Here is a 17,820-nt window from a genome sequence, read left to right as displayed (position 1 = left end):
CCTTCACACTAGCCTTCTCCTTTCAACAATCTTTAGAGGCACACGTTTCGGGTGGGATGCTATCGGCTGCTAGCCTGGCTTCGCCAGACCCAATTCGTAAAAATGCGATGGGTCTGGAAACTCACAGTTGCTTTCCGATTCCCAAGGGGCGTTACCAACAGGCGTAGAGCAAAATGCCACTGGACGCCATTGGATAGACCTACAACCAATCAGCGAAAATGCCTCTACGGCGCTCCTCTGTTCCATCATCTTATTAAACCCTCCCCATATTAGATAAACGGTTGTGATTGGCACGAACCAATCTCGGTTCGAGTGGATCCAGTTAGAACGGTTGGATGTCCAGACTGATCTGTGGGGTGATATAGAATGTGAGCTCGCGAGATCTGGCTGGCGACGCCCGGCTAATCGTCTGCAGGCCAGTAGTGTATTTCGGGAGGAAAAGGCGTCCAAGGTCTTAAGTTTGTTCTGAAACTTAAAACATGCCACTAACTTGCATAACATGTTGGTTTTTCATCACTTCTTCACAGTTAAACAAACGTCAGCTATAACGCAATCTGACAGAAACACAAGGCCAAATGCTTTACTTCAGATATAAAATGTCGTATTTCATTTTGAGTGTGTTATTGCTGGCCTGGGACAGCCTCTCGCCCGCACACACACACTGCGACGTCCACGACCGGAGATTTAAAGAACACAAATCGTGATACGGGAGCCAAATACTTTAAGACGCACTTCATTATTTTTTTGTCACATCATACAAAACAGACAAGACTCTTTTATTTAATTACTATTTTCTCTCGCGTCAGTGTGGGCCGTTTATCAAAGCCAAAACCCTCCAAGGTTATAGTGAAGTCATAGACGTATGGAACAATCTAGATTCTATTTCAGCGTTTAGATTTGCACCACTGTCAAGTCCCACTGCTGTTGAACCCGTGCCAAAACAAATGCCAAGTGAGCTCAATGTGGCTCCAATTCCACAGTGCTACTGTGATTCTGACTAGCAGACAAAAAGGGGAAATTAACGCCATGAATCTTTCTTCAGTCAGGCCTCCATTCCTGAATTCCATTACGTTTAAAAATGGCCCCCGAGGCGAAGGGATAAGACCCTTAAAGAATCCGACGACATTCCAGAAAGGAGCACAGGCGCCCCACCGAGTACGCTGGGCTCCAAGCATCTGTGCCCATACAAGGTTCATGAGACCTTTCCCCGCTGTCTAAGTAGCGACCTCAGGGACTTGACGGAGGTAAAGCTCAGAGAAGTCCTTCCTGTGAGGTCACTTCCTGCTTCTGCATCTGGGCCGTGAAAATCCATGGAATGTCTCAGATTCCCACCGTCAAGACCAATAATGGCAATATCATTTGAATCCAGATGCACCCCGGGTCAAATTTTCTCTGCGGTTCCCAGCATTGTAATCTAAAAGGCATTACTTATAAGAAAAACATTGCTGATTGACGCCAGGCGTCTGTTCACTACCGGAGCAGACCGGAACATCAGATGGTGCCATGCGGCCCTACAAGCAACGGGGAGCTGGCTGAGGTAACGATGCGCTGGGTGAGCATGGAGCTATGGTGCGGCCACCTAGGGCCAGACAGTCGCCAGACGTTCACCTGGAGGCTCATGGAGACTAGTGACATTGTCATAGAATGAGGCTCTTTGCATATTCTGAATCTCTACAACAGATTGAGAGAAACAGGGGGGGTGGAGAAATAAACACCCAGCGATCACACAAACACCCCTAACAGCGTTCAGTAATGGAACAGTCCATTCACCGCCACAACGTTAAGTGAAACACGCAAATGGGTTCTGTTCCGCGGCGAAAAATACAGTGAGCTCGGTAGGCCGATCCCCGTCGAGCGGCAGTCCGTTCCCCGTCGATTAACGCGGCGAACAGAGGGTCGGTTAGGGAGGGGGACTTGCCATCTTTCCAGAGCTCGGCCACAAACTTGTCGGTGGACTGGTGCAGCAGCGTGGCCACGTTGTCGTTCAGGGGGTCCATGTTCTTCATCAGCCACTCGTCCGCCTTGTAGTCCACCTGAGGGAAAGGCAGAGAGGATCCGGATCAAATCAAATCAAACTTTATTTGTATAGCGCATTTCATACACAGAGGCAACACAATGCGCTTTACAGAGAGCGGGCATAGGTCCCACGCCTACATATTCCAGAGGATATCAGGATCAGACGCCGTCGACGTGATCTGATATGCTGCTGACGCACTGTGGCCTGTTCAGAAGTTACATAAGACTGATGGAAAGGGGGCGGGTCTTTTAGAAGCGTTGATGCACGACACGTCGAGGTTTCCAAACACTATTAAGCAATATAAGCAATATATTACATTAATATATTATCTCAGCGGGAGTGACAAGCAGTATTTATCTCCCCCCGATCTCGGATGGATGTGCCCAGGACAGCGTCGGCGTAATGGCGACCAGATGTGGAGCCTAGCAGGTCTGCGTGTTGACGCTGGACCAGGTCTGACCAGCACACTATTACACAACCCGCACTATTAGACAGATACTCTTATTGATCCCCGGGGGGAAACTGTTGACTACTTAGCTCGACGCGGGGCCAAGGCATAATGACTCCTGACGCTGATCTGATATACAACCAGGATCCAATAACAAGGATCTCATTGCTTAACAGTGTGCTGAGAGAGTTCTATGAACGGGGCCGAGTAGACGAAGGTTAACGGGCACAGACAGAGCCAGATGACAACAGTCCCTTAAGTCAAGTTATACGGCCTCTTTAACAAAAAGGACTTGGTGTGCCTCCAGTAACAATCCATGAGAAAAGACCAGGATATTAGAGATTCATTGGTGGTTGAAATGGAATAACATGGGCTTTTATTATATTTATTATCAAGGAACGAATACCACATTGATTTGTACAGTACGTAATTTGGCAGACGGGACAGTGTAATCCAAATTGATAGGTATTCTAAACTGCACACGATAATGGGGTCCCATATAGGATTACCACCAGATCCTTACTGTCCAGGATGTTCTCCGTGGTTGAGGGGAATGGGTAGTGGATGTGAGTAGGAGCCTAGACAGATCTCTATCACTCTATGAGACGGTTTCCCTTTCACTGACCTCTCCTATTCCAACTCTACGTGTAATGGAGACTCCACTACCTTTTAGAGTCTAGCATTAGGCCTTTATCTGGGCCAGCACACCGGCGTACAGTATGGGTACTTTTCCTATACGCTATAAGTGAGCTGGCGTACTAAAAACTAGCATACTAAAAACTAGCATACTAAAAACAAGCATACTAAAAACTAGAGTACTAAAAGCCGGCGTACCTTGCCGGCATAGTGGATGATGCAGAAGTCGGCCTTGTCCTTGAGCTGCCGGGGCTTCTGGAACTTGGTGTGGGTGCCTTGCTCCTGCGACAGCTTGTCCACGAACGTCTTGTCTGTGGCTTTGGGGAACCAGCACTCCTCGTCCAGCAGGGCCAGCACGCCTGGGGGGTTGGCCTAGAGGGGGGGGGGGGGGGGGGCACGGGAGGACGGGACAGCGGTTGAGATGAGCGTGAGGTGGGTGACTATGATGCAAGTCAATGGAGTCAGTGGCAACCAAAGAGTATTTTGGACTCCAAAGATATTCAAGCAGGTCAAATGGGCACAGCCATGCATCACACACACACACACACACACACGCACACACACTCACTCACCGGCCTCTCGATGAGGTCGATGCAGGGCTGCAGGTCCAGGCCGAAGTCGATGAAGCTCCACTCGATGCCCTCTCTCTGGTACTCCTCCTGCTCCAGGATGAACATGGTGTGGTTGAACAGCTGCTGCAGCTTCTCGTTGGTGTAGTTGATGCACAGCTGCTCGAACGAGTTCAGCTGTAGGAGGGAGAGAGAGAGAGAGAGAGAGAGAGAGAGAGAGAGAGAGAGAGAGAGAGAGGGTGAATACTAGGAGAGAGATAAGGGGTCAAGAGACTGATCTTGGTCAGAAGGAAAGGGTTCCACAGCTTTTTCCCCGACACGGTCCGTTAAACTCAACAGCTACAGTAGACTGACACTGAAGACCCCTCTGCCTGGACAGTTAACCCCCCCCCCCCTCTTCTGATGGACCAGCCTCTCAATCCCACTCCTCTGCCCGTGATGATACCCAGCCTCCCCCTGCCCCCCCCCAGACCAACAACACACGTTATTTAATTGCACTGCCTATATCATGGACACAGTCATCCGTGATCGGATAGGATAAGTAGAAGAGGATGAGACTCTGCTAGACTGCTAGATGACGGATAGTATAATAAATTGGCAATAAATGTCCATCTGAGTACCTAGAGCTGGGAAGAGGAACTGATTAGTGCTGACTGATAAGATACTGTAAGGACAAGCGATTACTAGAATTCCAATGTACCGTATTTGTTACACATGGCGAATAAACTTTCTATTCTATTGTAATTCCCAAAAAAACAAACAAATCCAGCTGCTCTCTCCTTTGCGCTATCGTGTTTTTGTCTTTCGTAGCAACACGCCAAAACAAAACATCTGAAGTCGGATTGATTTCTGTTTTCTCCTGTGAGACGATCCAAGAACCTCAAGTGATTTATTTTCCCGAAGTCCTGGCTTTAATACTTAAAACAACGCTGAGCAGCGCAAGGCCTCCCGGCCGGCGGGTGGAGGGAGAAGCAGCCGTCGCGGGACAGGAGAAGATAAACAGGAGTTTCAACCCAAGTTTATCTTTGTTTGTCTCTTTTTATTGGTAAGGGTTATTCATAGCGTCTGGCTACGTCTGAATTCGACGCCATCTCTGGGGGGATCGAGTTAGGGGAATCTGACAGCGGTGAGCTGTGTTGGACGTCCCTTAAAAAAAAAAAAAAATCACATTGGCCGGGTTTTCCGAACGAGTTAAGAAGCACTTAGCTCCAAAGTACTTCTTAACTCCCATACAAAGGGTTGCTTAAGAAGGGTTCCTTAAAAAGGTTCTTTATCGGGCCATTATTTGTGTTTTTCTGTGTCCTGCGTGTCATGTGACCTGGAAGATCTCGAAGCCGGCGATGTCGAGGATGCCGATGAAGGAGGCGCCCTGCCGCTTGGTCCGGTCCAGGGCCTTGTTGATGCGGTGGACCAGCCAGCGGAACAGACGCTCGTAGGTGGCCTTGGCCAGGGCCTCCACCGCAAAGTCAGCCTGGGGAGGGAGGGAGGGAGGGAGGGAGGGAGGGAGGGAGGGAGGGAGGGAGGGAGAGAGAGAGAGAGAGAGAGAGAGAGAGAGAGAGGGGGAGACACAGAGAGAGAGAGAGAGAGAGAGAGAGAGAGAGAAAGACAGACAGACAGAGAGACAGAGACAGAGAGAGAGAGGGGGGGGGGGAGGGAGAGAGAGACAGAGAGAGACAGAGAGAGAGAGACAGACAGAGAGACAGAGACAGAGAGAGAGAGGGGGGGGGGGGGTGGAGAGAGAGAAGATGGAAAACGGTGATGAAGAAGATGGAAAATATAATATCATTAACCTTGATGAGCTCGGTCGGGAAACAAGGTGGGCGCTTCCCTCAGACGAACAGGTGCCTTTTCGACGGGCCGAGACGAGCTTTCATGTTTGGCTCTGAGTAAATCAGAGCCAGAGTGACTACAATGACTCGTAAAATCCATCAGATGTAAAGCGTTATGCTTGCTGCTCTTGGCAAGCCAGTCTACCAAGTAAAAGGGAGCGACTTTCCCAGCATTATAATTCAAACAGGGGAGAGAGCCACACCTGCACCACTGATACAATTCTGGTCCAAAGTCAACAGTTCTGCTTAGGAGTGATCCATGAGAGGTTCTGTACAAAGGGAAGTGAGTGAGTGTGAGAGAGAGAGAAGGAGAGAGAGAGAGAGGGGTTCGGTACCTGTTCTTTAGTCTGGGCCTTCTGCACGTAATCCCGTCCCACTTTGATCCTAGGGGAGAGGATGGCCCGGGTGAACTCCATCACATTCAACCCCAGCAGGTGGCACAGCTTCTGGGCGGCTGATTGGTGTAAAACAGAGAGGGGCGGGGATAAAGACGAGAGAACGGAGGGAAGAGAGAGTTGACGAATAACAGCCCACTTCACCATCTTGAGTTCCCCTAACAAAGATCTAGAAGCCAAAAAAGTGAAACCACAACATGAGGCCGCCAGAAACCAACAATGGCGGGTGGACTGGAGCTTTACACGGACCGGTAGCTTAACTGTCACTCTCGATCTGAATACACACGCCGTAGTCTGACCGTTAACGGTAAAGAACAAGCAGCGGCCGAGCGGTTTTCCCCCGGCTAGCTCGGCGGTTGAGGTAAGCCTGGAGCTCGAAGCGGGAAGCCGGCGTGAGGCGAGTCGTTTATGACACGTACGGGTAAACAGGGGAGATTTAACACGTTTCAAGAGACCCTTTATGATGTTTGTCTTTCATACAGAATGGAACTGGAAAGATGTCCGATTCGACACAGACGCGCGAGGAGGGGGGTTCTAGAGAAGGCCAGGGAATAACAACCGTACCACTTCCAGCGGCGACTTAGCCAGCGCTAGACCCTGCAGCTAAAAACATCTGCCCCCCCCCCCCCGCCGCCGCCCCCTCCTCCTCCAACCAGCTCTGCTTTCTCCATTTGGGAATAAGCGGTTGAGCTGCATCGTTGGCACTCGATTCTTTTCTTGCGTTTTAAGTGCCAGAGACGTAGTACTGGGAGTACTGGAGATTGCATTCCATTTCATTTTTTGTGTGTGTGTATTTTGGGCGGGGATTAAAAGGGGCGGTAAGTCTTAACAGCGATGCCGGTGGGGGCCGGCGGAGTCGGGTAAATCATCGGGACGTCCTCGGTGATGCGGGGGAACTCGCGGCGTGCCAGGCAGGAAGAGAGGAGGGAGAAGGTCCTGGCCCGGGGAGGCCTGAGAGAGTGTGTGTGTGTGTGTGTGTGTGTGTGTAACGTCTAGTCTCTCTCCAGACTCAAATATTATGTTGAATCGCTGAGCTCTGCATGCTACATAATAGAGTCTGTGCCACTTCGCCGCCCAAGCTGGCATTCTGAGGGGGCGTATCGACGGTTCAAAATTGAAAGAGTGACAGGTCGTAGCAGCAAATGAGAGACGCTAGCCCAGGTTAGATGGGCGGGGCATATCTATGGGTGGGAAGGCCTGATCGCGAAAGTCGTTACTGATTGGTGTCACAGCGAAACCAATGAATTGCCAGGATTTGAGCACCAGATTTCTGCATGAAGTGTCCCAGACCCATAGAGAGATCAGCAGCATGCAGTAACGTAGTTAGCGTAGCTTACGTACAGTAGGGTATCAGCGAAAGAACTCGCATGGGTCTGGCGTTGAGACTATGTGAGGTCTGAGTAAGTACCTGTGTTCTCAGGCATAGAAGCTTGGTCCGTGTTCCTCTCCTTCTTGAAGATGACGTTGCCGAACTGGAGCACAGAAGACACCACCTTCAGCATGGCTGCAAAGGTTCACAAAACGAGAGAGAGAAAGAGAGAAAGAGAGAGGAGAGACACAGAGAGAGAGAAAGAGACAGAGAGAGAGAGATGGTAGAAAAGTCACCACAAAGACAGAGATCAGCTCTACTGTTACTATTAGTCAACTCATTTCTGCCACCAACGCCACAGAATGAGAGGGAGCGTGTCACGCGTGCGTCCCCCCCCCTACCCAGGATCTCCTCGTGGGCGAAGCTCATGATGTGCATGGCCTCCATGGTCTCCTGGAAGTTGTCCTTGTCCTGCTGTCCCGGGATGGGCAGGTTGCCGTTGGACAGGAAGCGGTAGCTGTTGAACCCGTCCAGAAGCAGGTCCGCTGCATGGCGCGCACAGGAAGTGGAAATCCCAGTCAGAGTCAAGACATGTGGTTTATCTATACAGGCAGTTATGGGATTGGATGAATCATAAGGCCTTTTTGAGAGTCAAACGATTGGATTGGATTATAGTAATATAATAATATTGAAATACTAGTGGAAACGACTTAATGGGTTTGAACTAAGACCTAAGATCAGGTTTTACTGTCGAGGAGCCAGGATATCTTAGAGAGGGTTTGTATCAGCATCCTGGGCTTTAACGTTACAGTATACTGTATGTTGCGGCCAACTCCTCCCATCCCGAGGATGCCACTCCCCTCCGGAGGGGGCTGCGGTCCATCAGGGCCGAGACCTCACGCCGCAAAAGCAGCTTCTGCCTAACATAATTCCTAGTACAGTATGTTGTAAACTACAGTACCTGGCAATAAATGGATTCTGATATGGGTTTGAAAATAAACCTCAATTCAAGGAGCAAGGCTAAATTGGCCAGGATAGCGTCAGGATAGCGATCAATGTAACGGACGACAGCAGAAGCTGCCGGACGCCCTACCTGAATCAGCCGTACGCAGGAAGGCTTGTGCGATTCGTGAGGTAGTTTGAATGTGTACAACAAACTATGTTATTTAGTGTGTGTCTAGTTTTGTTCCCATTTCATGTGAATGCAGGGCTTTTCCTGGCTCAGAATGTGTCTTTGGGGGGTGATGCACACATTCTTTTTTAGGGAAACCTCTGTTTTATGCCGAGTAGTCTACAGGCATATTTAGTCCTATATTCTTTGCTGTCAATCTGACTGAGCTCACTTTTCACAATCGCGGGAAATCTCCCGACATGACACAAAATGGATATGAAGACAAAATGTTTAAGATACTGAGCATACTAAGCTGTATGTAACAGTACTGTGCTTCGACCTGTAATGTGTTGTCCTAATATGTATTATTGAGGAAAGTGATTGAGTATGTTGCGTTTTATGTTTTATGTGATGAGTCCAAAGACTTTCCAGCCTTGGTCGGACAATAAAGTTGTATCTCATCTAAACAGTGACACATAAAGGCAGAACTGTTCGTATTCTTTGACAGGCTCAGCATGGATCACAGACCCTGATGGGCTCAGCTCTTGACTGAGGCGGACGGTGTGTGTTTGGCTGTGAACGCGATGACGCCACTCACACTTGAGGTGCTCTCCGGCGCCGGCCAGCAGCTGGTAGAAGATGTGGAAGGTGCGCTCGTCTTTGGCTTGGCGGATGGCTCTGGACTTCTCCAGGAGGTCTGACGCCACACGGTCAAGGACTCCGGCGGAGGAGGGGGGCTGTGAGGCTTCATGTTATTTCACTCAAGACAACGGGATTAAAGTTAACATCCAATTTTAAAATTGTAAAAAAAAGCACTTTGTCAAATTTGATGTGACAGCGTGGAACTGAACTCCAAAAAAGATACAAGTTTCGATATTGGCCCCGACGATGTACCCGGTGACGTCAAAGTTGATCCGGATGAACTTCCCCTGTAGATATGAGGAGGGTCAGGAAACAGACGAGGGGAGAGATTTCAGAAAAACGAGTGGCCAGCCACTGCAGGGCCTCACCAGTAACACGAGGCCTGGGCTCAGGGGAGTAGGAGCACGGCCTGGGGCTACACAAGTCTGCTTCTTATAAACGGGAGGAGAAGATCGGAGACCCGGCGTCAGGAGATGCCGGGTCTCGGGGGAAATAACCCCAAAATGTCTGCTTTAATGCCGAGTTCTCACGGCGTTTGGAGGTGACGTGAGGTCACTAAAAGGCAGAGTCAGCCCAGGAGATGGTAATATGCTTATCCTGATGCTTTATAGAACCGCAGAGGGATGAGAACCGCGTGTAGACGTCCTCCCCCGCCGTTTTTTAGATGGCGTTTCAATTTCCATGCGCATAGCAGCAGAGGTACGTACTGCAGAAAAATGGAATCAAAGACTTCAATAACAACGCCTTCTCAAAATCCTACGCGATGACCCGCACCCCGTCTTCGTTTCAATGGCAGCCAAACGGTAACGGAACATTTGATCTTAAAAATAGTCCCGTTCCCTGTGGCGTGCCCTGTCTGGGACGGTGTTGTATGGTCTATGATCTACTGCTCTGTGGTCGTCAGGGGGTTGATGACCTCGCTCGCTATGACCTCGCAGCAGACGGTCTGAACTGGATCCAGATTATCAAAGCCGCGATTAATGAGGAGCAGACGCCACCGTCCATCTGGAATGCCCCTACGGAAATTTCCGGACGATGCCAACACATGCCGGCTAAATCCCATTTAGGTGCCAGATGATTGAGCAAGGGGTAGGGAAGTGAAGCCACAATAGTACGGCAGGTTGTGTGTGTGTGAGTGAGAGTGTGTGTGTGTGTGTGTGTGTGTGTGTGTGTGCGTCTGTGTGTGTGTGAGAGCGCATCCAAATCTTGCTAGTCTACTTACGAAACGTGATGAGTTGTCATTTTTCACTGTCTTGGCATTCCCAAACGACTCAAGGATTGGATTGGCTTGTAGGAGCTGACGCTCCAACTCCCCCTGAGAAAAGGTCAGAGGTCACAGGAACGTACTGTGTCGGCAAACATTCCCCCCCAAAACAACCCAGCTAACTACAAACAATTTCAACAAGGAAAAATTAAACAATAGTCTTCATCTTATTTTGAACAATTAAACAATAACACGCAGATAGATCTATGGCGATGATAGTGTCTCCCTAGTAGGATTATTTTACGTTGACTAAGTATGCCCATTAAAAGAACCAGAGAAAAGAGTGAAAAGACAGAAAGACATTGTAAGACTGCAAGATACAGGACATCACTGGGACTTATAGGACTTCTCCTTAATATCTTTCAATACATAAGACAAGAGAGACAGAGAGTGAGAGACAGAGAAAGACTGCAGTAGCTTAAGCTTATATCCATTGTTTTATGGTATTCCACCAAGCATCCCACAATGCCTGAAATAGACCGTGATATTCAAAATGGTTCCCATTTCCAACAAAAAGCCAGAATAAATATCAGCCTCAAGCAAAGTCATAAGTCAAGGACAGTGGCGCGTGCCGAAAGAAAGTTAGGAAAAGGAGGGTCTGCTTTCTCCAAATAAATCAGTGCTGTGGTCATTAGGCAGAAGTTGTCCTATCTTTGTTGTTTTACATGTTTCCTGTTTCCTGATTTCCTGACATCATTTTCTGTGAATTGAACCTCCATAAAAACTGGACTTGGACTGAGAACAGTTGGGAACCGTAGTTCTTTTTAATTCCTGGAACACAACAGCAACTGTCCTGGCTCTGGACACGACATATGGTTCAGCTCAACACATCAACGTCCATGTCAACCCATCTGGACTACGAGCTGGACTATTTTTTCCTCTTCGCACTGTTGAAACGACGAGAGATATCTTAACAACCGGTCACAAACGATCAAGCAAATTCCATCCATGTCAACCCCCTTGTTTATGGTATGGCAGTACGATAATCGTAAACCGTAGAAGCTAGTTAATGAAAATGAACGGGGCTTAACGTCATCATCTTTCCCCCGGACGCCCCGTCGCTGAACGCAGCTGTGTTGTCTCTGCGCGGTTTATGAACTGTGGAGGGAGCGGGCGGCGCTGGATGAGTTAGGGGGCTAACGAGCCTCCGCGACGACGGCCTGTGATTTGAGACGGAGATCCTGTGGAAATGGAGCCGTTTAGGAGGGAGGCCAGAGGCCAGAGGCCAGAGGCACGCTCCTTATCCTATCAGGAGCAATCAGCCCTCCCTTTACCGCAGGGAGAGAGAGAGGGAGAGAGAGAGAGAGAGAGAGAGAATGAAACAGTGATCTTGTTCTCACTCCCGTTGAAAACCCTGGACAAGTCGGAGAGGCTGAATAGAGGGGGCGGCCGGCGCCGGTGTTTGGACAGGTGGCCCATTACGCTCCGATCCGAGCTGGTCGTGACCGGGGAATCCAAGATGGCCGACGTACAATAGCACGCTCTCGACCGCACCCCTTTATTTCTCTCCTGCTGCCGGTAGGAATGTCTTCCCGTTACGTCGTTTTGATCGACATGTGTCTGTTTTCTCTGGGGGGGGGGTCAAGGTGGGGGGGCTGCAGGATGAGTTGAGAAGAATCAGGCTGGTGCAACGTGATCTGCGGTCGCGGCCTGGAACAGAGGAGGAGGAGGAGAGCTGCAACTTGCCGCTCTTAATTGAGTTTTCATGCTGGTGGAATGAGGCGGAGCCGAAGCGAACAGCTCTCCTCTCTCTGCCCCCCTCCTGGCGGCCCGGCATCGACACCGGGGCCGAGCGGCTAGCCGACCCCCCCCCCCCCCCGCGTCAAACAGCCCGGCGGGGGCGGCGGCGTCTGAGCTGTTGGCCGCCTCTTGTGTTTTCAACCCCCGCGCACTGAGGAGGTAGGAACATGGAGGAGATTACCAGCACCAGCACAAAGGGGAAGGGAGAGGAGGGGGGGGCGGTCCAATTTAGGGGCATTAGAAGCCTGACCCAAATTCCAAAAGAGTTGTGTTACTCTTCTGACAGTGTCCAGAAACCGGCCCCTCAAAACCATGTGGTGACAGCTGGAACGGTCTGGGCTTCGCATGTTTATCGTCAAATATCAACAACGCAGACGAGGTGATTTTTTTTTTTTTTAAATGAGCAAAATCCTAAATTCTCCACTGAAGCGAAAATGATCTACTACTCCAGTCCTCCCCTCCGTTGCATACTTGCTCTTGAGAAACAACATGTGGCGCATGTACAAACTGCCCCCCCCCCCCCCGTTATCAGAACTGGCAGAGGGCGTCTGGCCAGACTAGGGGAGGACGTCAAAGAGGGTCGGTGAAAATACCGTCCATTAAATCTTGGAGCTGGTCAGAGATGTGCTCACTGCTCAACCCTCTGACCAGCACACCGCAGACCAGACGGCCGGTCGCCGGTGTCTGGGTATCCCTTCAGAGTAGACGGACGTTACCGGTGGTTCCTCCCAGTCCTACGAACTGGGAATGGCGCCGGAGCTCAGCGACAGACTGGGAATGTCCGAAACGACTATGACAGCCCCGGACTGGGGCGTCTGCGCCGGGCTCGGGGGGGAACCAGAATAAACCCGGAACCCTTCCTGAGAAACCGGCCGTCGGTCGGAGTACGCAGAGCTTTTCATACCCGAGTGAAAGAGTCAGCGATGGTGCCAGAAAGCAGAGATTCCTGTGGTTCTTCTCCACAGCCAGTCTGTACAGTATGTTCTGCATATAGAAACACATCTGTAGTCGTAGGCAGCAACGAGGGAGCGGTGGTTGTGACCAATGATAATGGCTATCGAGAGGTCAAAGGTTGGCATCCCGTGGTGCTGCTGGATAAAATACATCACACCACAGGAAGGTAGATGTCTCACAGCTGCACTATTAATAGATAAAACTGTTTGTTTTCGACTACCTCTCATCCCCCCTTTTTTTCCCAGGGAGGAGTGGGGGAGGTTTGGGCGGGGATCCTCTTGGCAGGGCCCGCGCCTCGCTGCATAGCTCTCCGGCGAGCTCACCAGCAGCCGGAGGCAGGGGGGGACCTGAGCGATGAGGCGCTGACAGGGGGGCCCTTGCTCGGTGTAGGGAGGTGCGGGACGTATGCGGCGTTTATGACTGAGGGCGTAAATCTGAACACTGGGGATGTGGTAGCGACAAGGACGGGGACCCTGTTTATTGCCCGGCAGTTAAGTTATGTTTTCAACTCAAGGAATCAAGGACTCAACTTTCAGGAATCAAATTTCCTGGAATGAAGCGATTTTTAGCTCGAGGTATTTGGAAGAAGCAGAGGTCTACAGGTAAGTATGAGGAGGCTACACAGAACAGTTGCAATATATTTAACCAAACTTATAGGTGATATAGATAGCATTTTTATGCAGAAGAATCATAAAAATAAAAAAAAACACCTAACAAGGCCCATGAGCCAATAGTATTACGACAGAGATACTGCGTGGTACCGACGTCGTAATTCGGCTAACGAGCCTTGTCAGAGGTGGGAACCAAACCTCAGACATCAGACAGATAAACACAACCTACACTTCAGTCCAGTCAATAAAAAACAACAATAATTCAGTTCATAATCAATCAATTTTGGGGGGTGGAGGAAAGCAATACTTTAATTCTACACCTTTCACGTGGATGTTTATTTTTATTTTTATGAGTCGTCTACATAAAAATGTTATCTACATCACCTTTAAATATCCCAGAGATGGATAGAATAGAAGCTTCTAATTGGCCAGTTCAAATAGGCATAAAGGACTATATCGAGAGTAGACAGAGTGGCAATAGCACCCCCATATAGATTCTGCCCAGAGTGGGTGGAGCTAGTGAGTGCAGTGCGGGAGGTGAGGGTGCTACTTGCTACTCACATAGAACAGGGGTCCACTCTGTAGTCAGTGGGCAGATTCAAATGTTACCATGGAAATAAACAAGTGTTAATGGTCATGGATTCTAGGAACACACACACGCACACATAAAATACACCAAACAATTACAGATATTACTAAGACAACGTAGGCTAGACTAAATAATGTGTAGGCAAATGAAGGAAAAAGGGTGACGGGAAGGAAGGCCGTCGGCTAACGCTAAACGACATTTACAGAAAAAAAAACAGACGAGCAGTGATGTATTAACGTTCTTGTGAGAGGCCCAATTCCGAGCGTTGCGCATCAGTGACAGTTGATTCCATACGCTTTTCAAATTAACCTTGAGCCTGTGCCACAGTAATCATGTGCCTCTGCATTTCATCCTATCTTTACGGAGTAAACACAATCGTCCACAGCAGCTGATTGAAAGGCAAATAGCGACTGTGTTGAGAGTAACACTAGACCAGTGAACTATCTGGTGCCAACCATAGCCAGTCACTCAGCCAGCCAGTTAAGTCACTAGACTGACCCCTGACTGACCCCAGAGGGGGAGAGTGAGCCAGAGATCCCACATGAGGATTATGACTTTGTCTTTCTTAAACTGTCCCACGGCTCATCTTCCAAACCGCCTTCCATAACGTCTCATTTAACAAAGCACAACATGTCTGCTAGGACTTAGCTTGAAGCTACACAAACAGTATAAAGTCATGCATGCGACAATGTTTCACTGAGTGTGAATAACGACATTTGCAAGCACATTTACACAGTAAAGAACTTTATAAAAAAAAATATATATAAAAAATAAATCAATAAATCAATAAATAAAGGGCATTCACATCAAATGAAGACCATAAGAAAGCCTGATGAGTATCCATGCCACATTTTAAATGTTACTTACAACTGGATGTTGTGCCTGGCAGACAGAGAGACTAGGTCAATCCACAACATCTATTTGTTGCCAGCATGTTGCACCGATTCTAAATCTAACACAGGCTTGTGTTGTTGAGCGAGTCGGCTCCGGGGATAATATTCACTAACGGCACCGCTTCACAAGCCTGACGCTGTCTGTTCTCACAAACGAATACCCTCAACTGACCCTTGGCTAAACAGAGTTAGCGTAGCATGCATGCAGATGGACGGGGTGTATAAGAAAGGGTAAAGACTTGCCTGTAGTTTCGCCGGCTTAGGCGACTCTGGCTGTTTGTTGCAAATAAAACACAAATCGACATTGTTAAGCCATCGTTATTGTTAAGCTCCCACTTACGTTGCCAGTACATTCTGTCATGTATACCCCATTCAACCCCATTCATCAACATCATCCATGTCATTCCTACAGGGTGCTTTGGACTGCAGCACTCATAACCGTGTATCAGTATCATGACATCAGCATAGCTAGTGAGTTAGAGCGGTGACTTGATATAAACCCTGAGCCCGCGTCGATGACCCCGGTAACGTATCCTTACCCCATCATCATAGCTCTCTGATGTACACACGAGGGTTAATCCCTTATAAACTGTGGCCTACATACCGGTGGATCAGACTGGGTCTGGCTCTTAGTCATTAATACATGATCATCTGGATGAGCCGTTTCCTCTCATCCGACTTCGCTTCACGCCCCCACTAGACATGTCCGCCACCTCTCATCCGTCTTCGCTCACGCCCCCACTAGACATGTCAGCTACAACTCAACCTGGGCTATATCATATCACTGACATGAGCAACCTTGATCGGAACAAGTGTATGGAGGAGCGCTGAGTGTAGGAGATGGAGAGATAGAAAGAGAGAGGGGGGGGGGGGGGGGATACTCACAGGAACGTGGTCTTTCCTTCCTTTGTGGGAGGAAGCCACGTGGGCCAGATACTGGATGACCTTTTTTGTGTTCTCCGTCTTGCCGGCGCCCGATTCGCCCCTGCGTGAGAAAAGCTACTGAGGTGAGAGAATGGAGAGGAGGAGAGAGAACGGAGGAGGAGAGGGAACGGAGAGGAGGAGAGAGAACGGAGAGGGGGAGATAGAACGGAGAGGAGGAGAGGGAACGGAGAGGAGGAGAGGGAACGGAGAGGAGGAGGAGAGGGAGCTGGCCTCCTCTGTGTGAGAAGGCTTCCACGGTTAGAAGAGAACAGCTCTACCCGTAAACAACCCCCATATCCTCCTCCACTCACCTCCCCTATGGTATTCATCATTTTCCATAGTAATAATAATAATAATAATTATAATAATACATTTTATTTATAACACACTTTTCATTTGGCTGTACTCTCTGGGAACTTGCTGAATTGACAGGATTTGATAGGGTTAATATTGCCTTGTGGCAATGTTAGTACCATTCATGCAAGTATCCTGTCAGATGCCTTTCGGATATACACACCGTCTCTGGGGTGCCGTTTGTTTCCGAGAAGGGACGGGCTTTTTTGGGGGGCAGTCATATGTTTTGCTGTGAGATTATTTCGCAAGGCGAGCCTCGGAACGAGAGAGCCAGCCAACCTCCTCTCTCTCCGCGCGCTTTCCCCTCTAAAAGTCATATTATAAAATAAATGAAAAATAAACCACGGGCTCAGATGGAACGAGGGCTGCAGTGATCCTGGGCCCCAGTGCGTCGCCGTCCACCACCGCTGTTTATTTTCAGTGCTGGTTCAGTTCAGCAGCTGGGTAAAACCTGGAGTGCTTCAGGACTGTCTGGAAATGTCTCGTCTTTATTTCGCCGTGCTCTTACGGGCCGGGCCGCGGATGGGCCTCGATGTAGCGACGCTTTTCGACGTGCGAATGCATAGCTGGGGCATTAGAACGGGTACCAATTAACACCCGCGAGTCAAGCGTTTTGTCTGCATAGCTGGGTGTGTGGAGAAAAAGACCGCGGTGGCAAATAGGCGACGGATGGCGAGCGGTGTTTGCAGACGGCCGGGGCTCCGAGGCCGTTCTGAACGGGGTATTGGTGAGCGATGGCGCGTTGTTGGCCTTGAACTGAGCGTGTCAGATTCCTCAGGTCCGCCCTGCCGCGGATGAGACAGCTCATAACTTCAAGGGCTGACTTAATCACATTGCAACTCTGTGAGGGTTATTATGTGCCTACAGACACAGTATCTGTGTGTGTTTGTGTGTGTGTGTGTGTGTGTGAGTGTGAGTGAGAGAAACCGTGTATACACACACACACACACACACACACACACACACACACAGAATACACGTCTCACTGATCTTCACAGCCTTCAGTCATACCTCAGACACCCATCAAAATTCTTCCACGATCCCCAAGATATGTCAGCGGCTCCCTGCGGCGCTCTGCCTGCGCACACGACCAGGCCAGAGAAAACATTTACCTGACCCCTTCGGTAACCGCTGGCCTTTCACATAACCCTTGGGCAACCTGTGACTAGGGCGGTCATTTTTGGGGGGCGACACGGGAGTCGACGCGGCAGAGCAGACAAACAGCCCCGGGGGTACGTGTTATTACCCAGGATCCTCTTTCACGCAACCCCCCAAACCCCCCCCCCCCCCCCCCCGCCCTTCCGGGGTCGTCACAGCGGCCGAGTGTCGAGATGCCACGCCGACACTTTCCTGGGCCGCGTCGCCGTCGTTCATAGATGCCGGGGTGTTTGAGAGGGAGGCCGGACGGGGGGGAGGGGGGGGACCAGACATGCCAGACATTTCTCAGACCCGTGGCTGTTTTCCTCCCACCGACGCGTCAGGCTGTTCAGTGTCACGGAGTTACTCCCCCTGGTTTTAAATAACTTCAGGCTCCT

General features: G+C 49.8%; 1 protein-coding gene across 1 annotated transcript in view; it reads right to left on the bottom strand.

The window, feature by feature from the left end:
* Positions 1-17,820, bottom strand: part of LOC311311443 (myosin-10-like) — a gene marked incomplete at its 3' end in the record, with an annotated part of 60,260 nt that overhangs the window by 20,231 nt on the left and 22,209 nt on the right. The window contains exons 5-17 of the mRNA XM_084441158.1: positions 15,893-15,992; positions 15,251-15,280; positions 10,179-10,271; positions 9,180-9,243; positions 8,913-9,011; positions 7,605-7,748; positions 7,303-7,398; positions 5,835-5,953; positions 4,989-5,141; positions 3,674-3,847; positions 3,300-3,473; positions 1,919-2,033; positions 1,609-1,671 (exon numbers count right to left, since the gene is read on the bottom strand). Of these exons, the coding sequence (XP_084297284.1) occupies positions 1,609-1,671; positions 1,919-2,033; positions 3,300-3,473; positions 3,674-3,847; positions 4,989-5,141; positions 5,835-5,953; positions 7,303-7,398; positions 7,605-7,748; positions 8,913-9,011; positions 9,180-9,243; positions 10,179-10,271; positions 15,251-15,280; positions 15,893-15,992 (1,424 nt within the window). The remainder of the gene's footprint in view (positions 1-1,608; positions 1,672-1,918; positions 2,034-3,299; positions 3,474-3,673; positions 3,848-4,988; positions 5,142-5,834; positions 5,954-7,302; positions 7,399-7,604; positions 7,749-8,912; positions 9,012-9,179; positions 9,244-10,178; positions 10,272-15,250; positions 15,281-15,892; positions 15,993-17,820) is intronic.

The sequence above is a fragment of the Borostomias antarcticus genome, assembly GCF_949987555.1.
Source record: "Borostomias antarcticus genome assembly, chromosome: 7".
NCBI classification, from domain to species: Eukaryota; Metazoa; Chordata; class Actinopteri; order Stomiiformes; family Stomiidae; genus Borostomias; species Borostomias antarcticus.
Note: the sequence above shows the minus strand (reverse complement) of the source record. Positions and strands in the feature narration are given on the sequence as shown.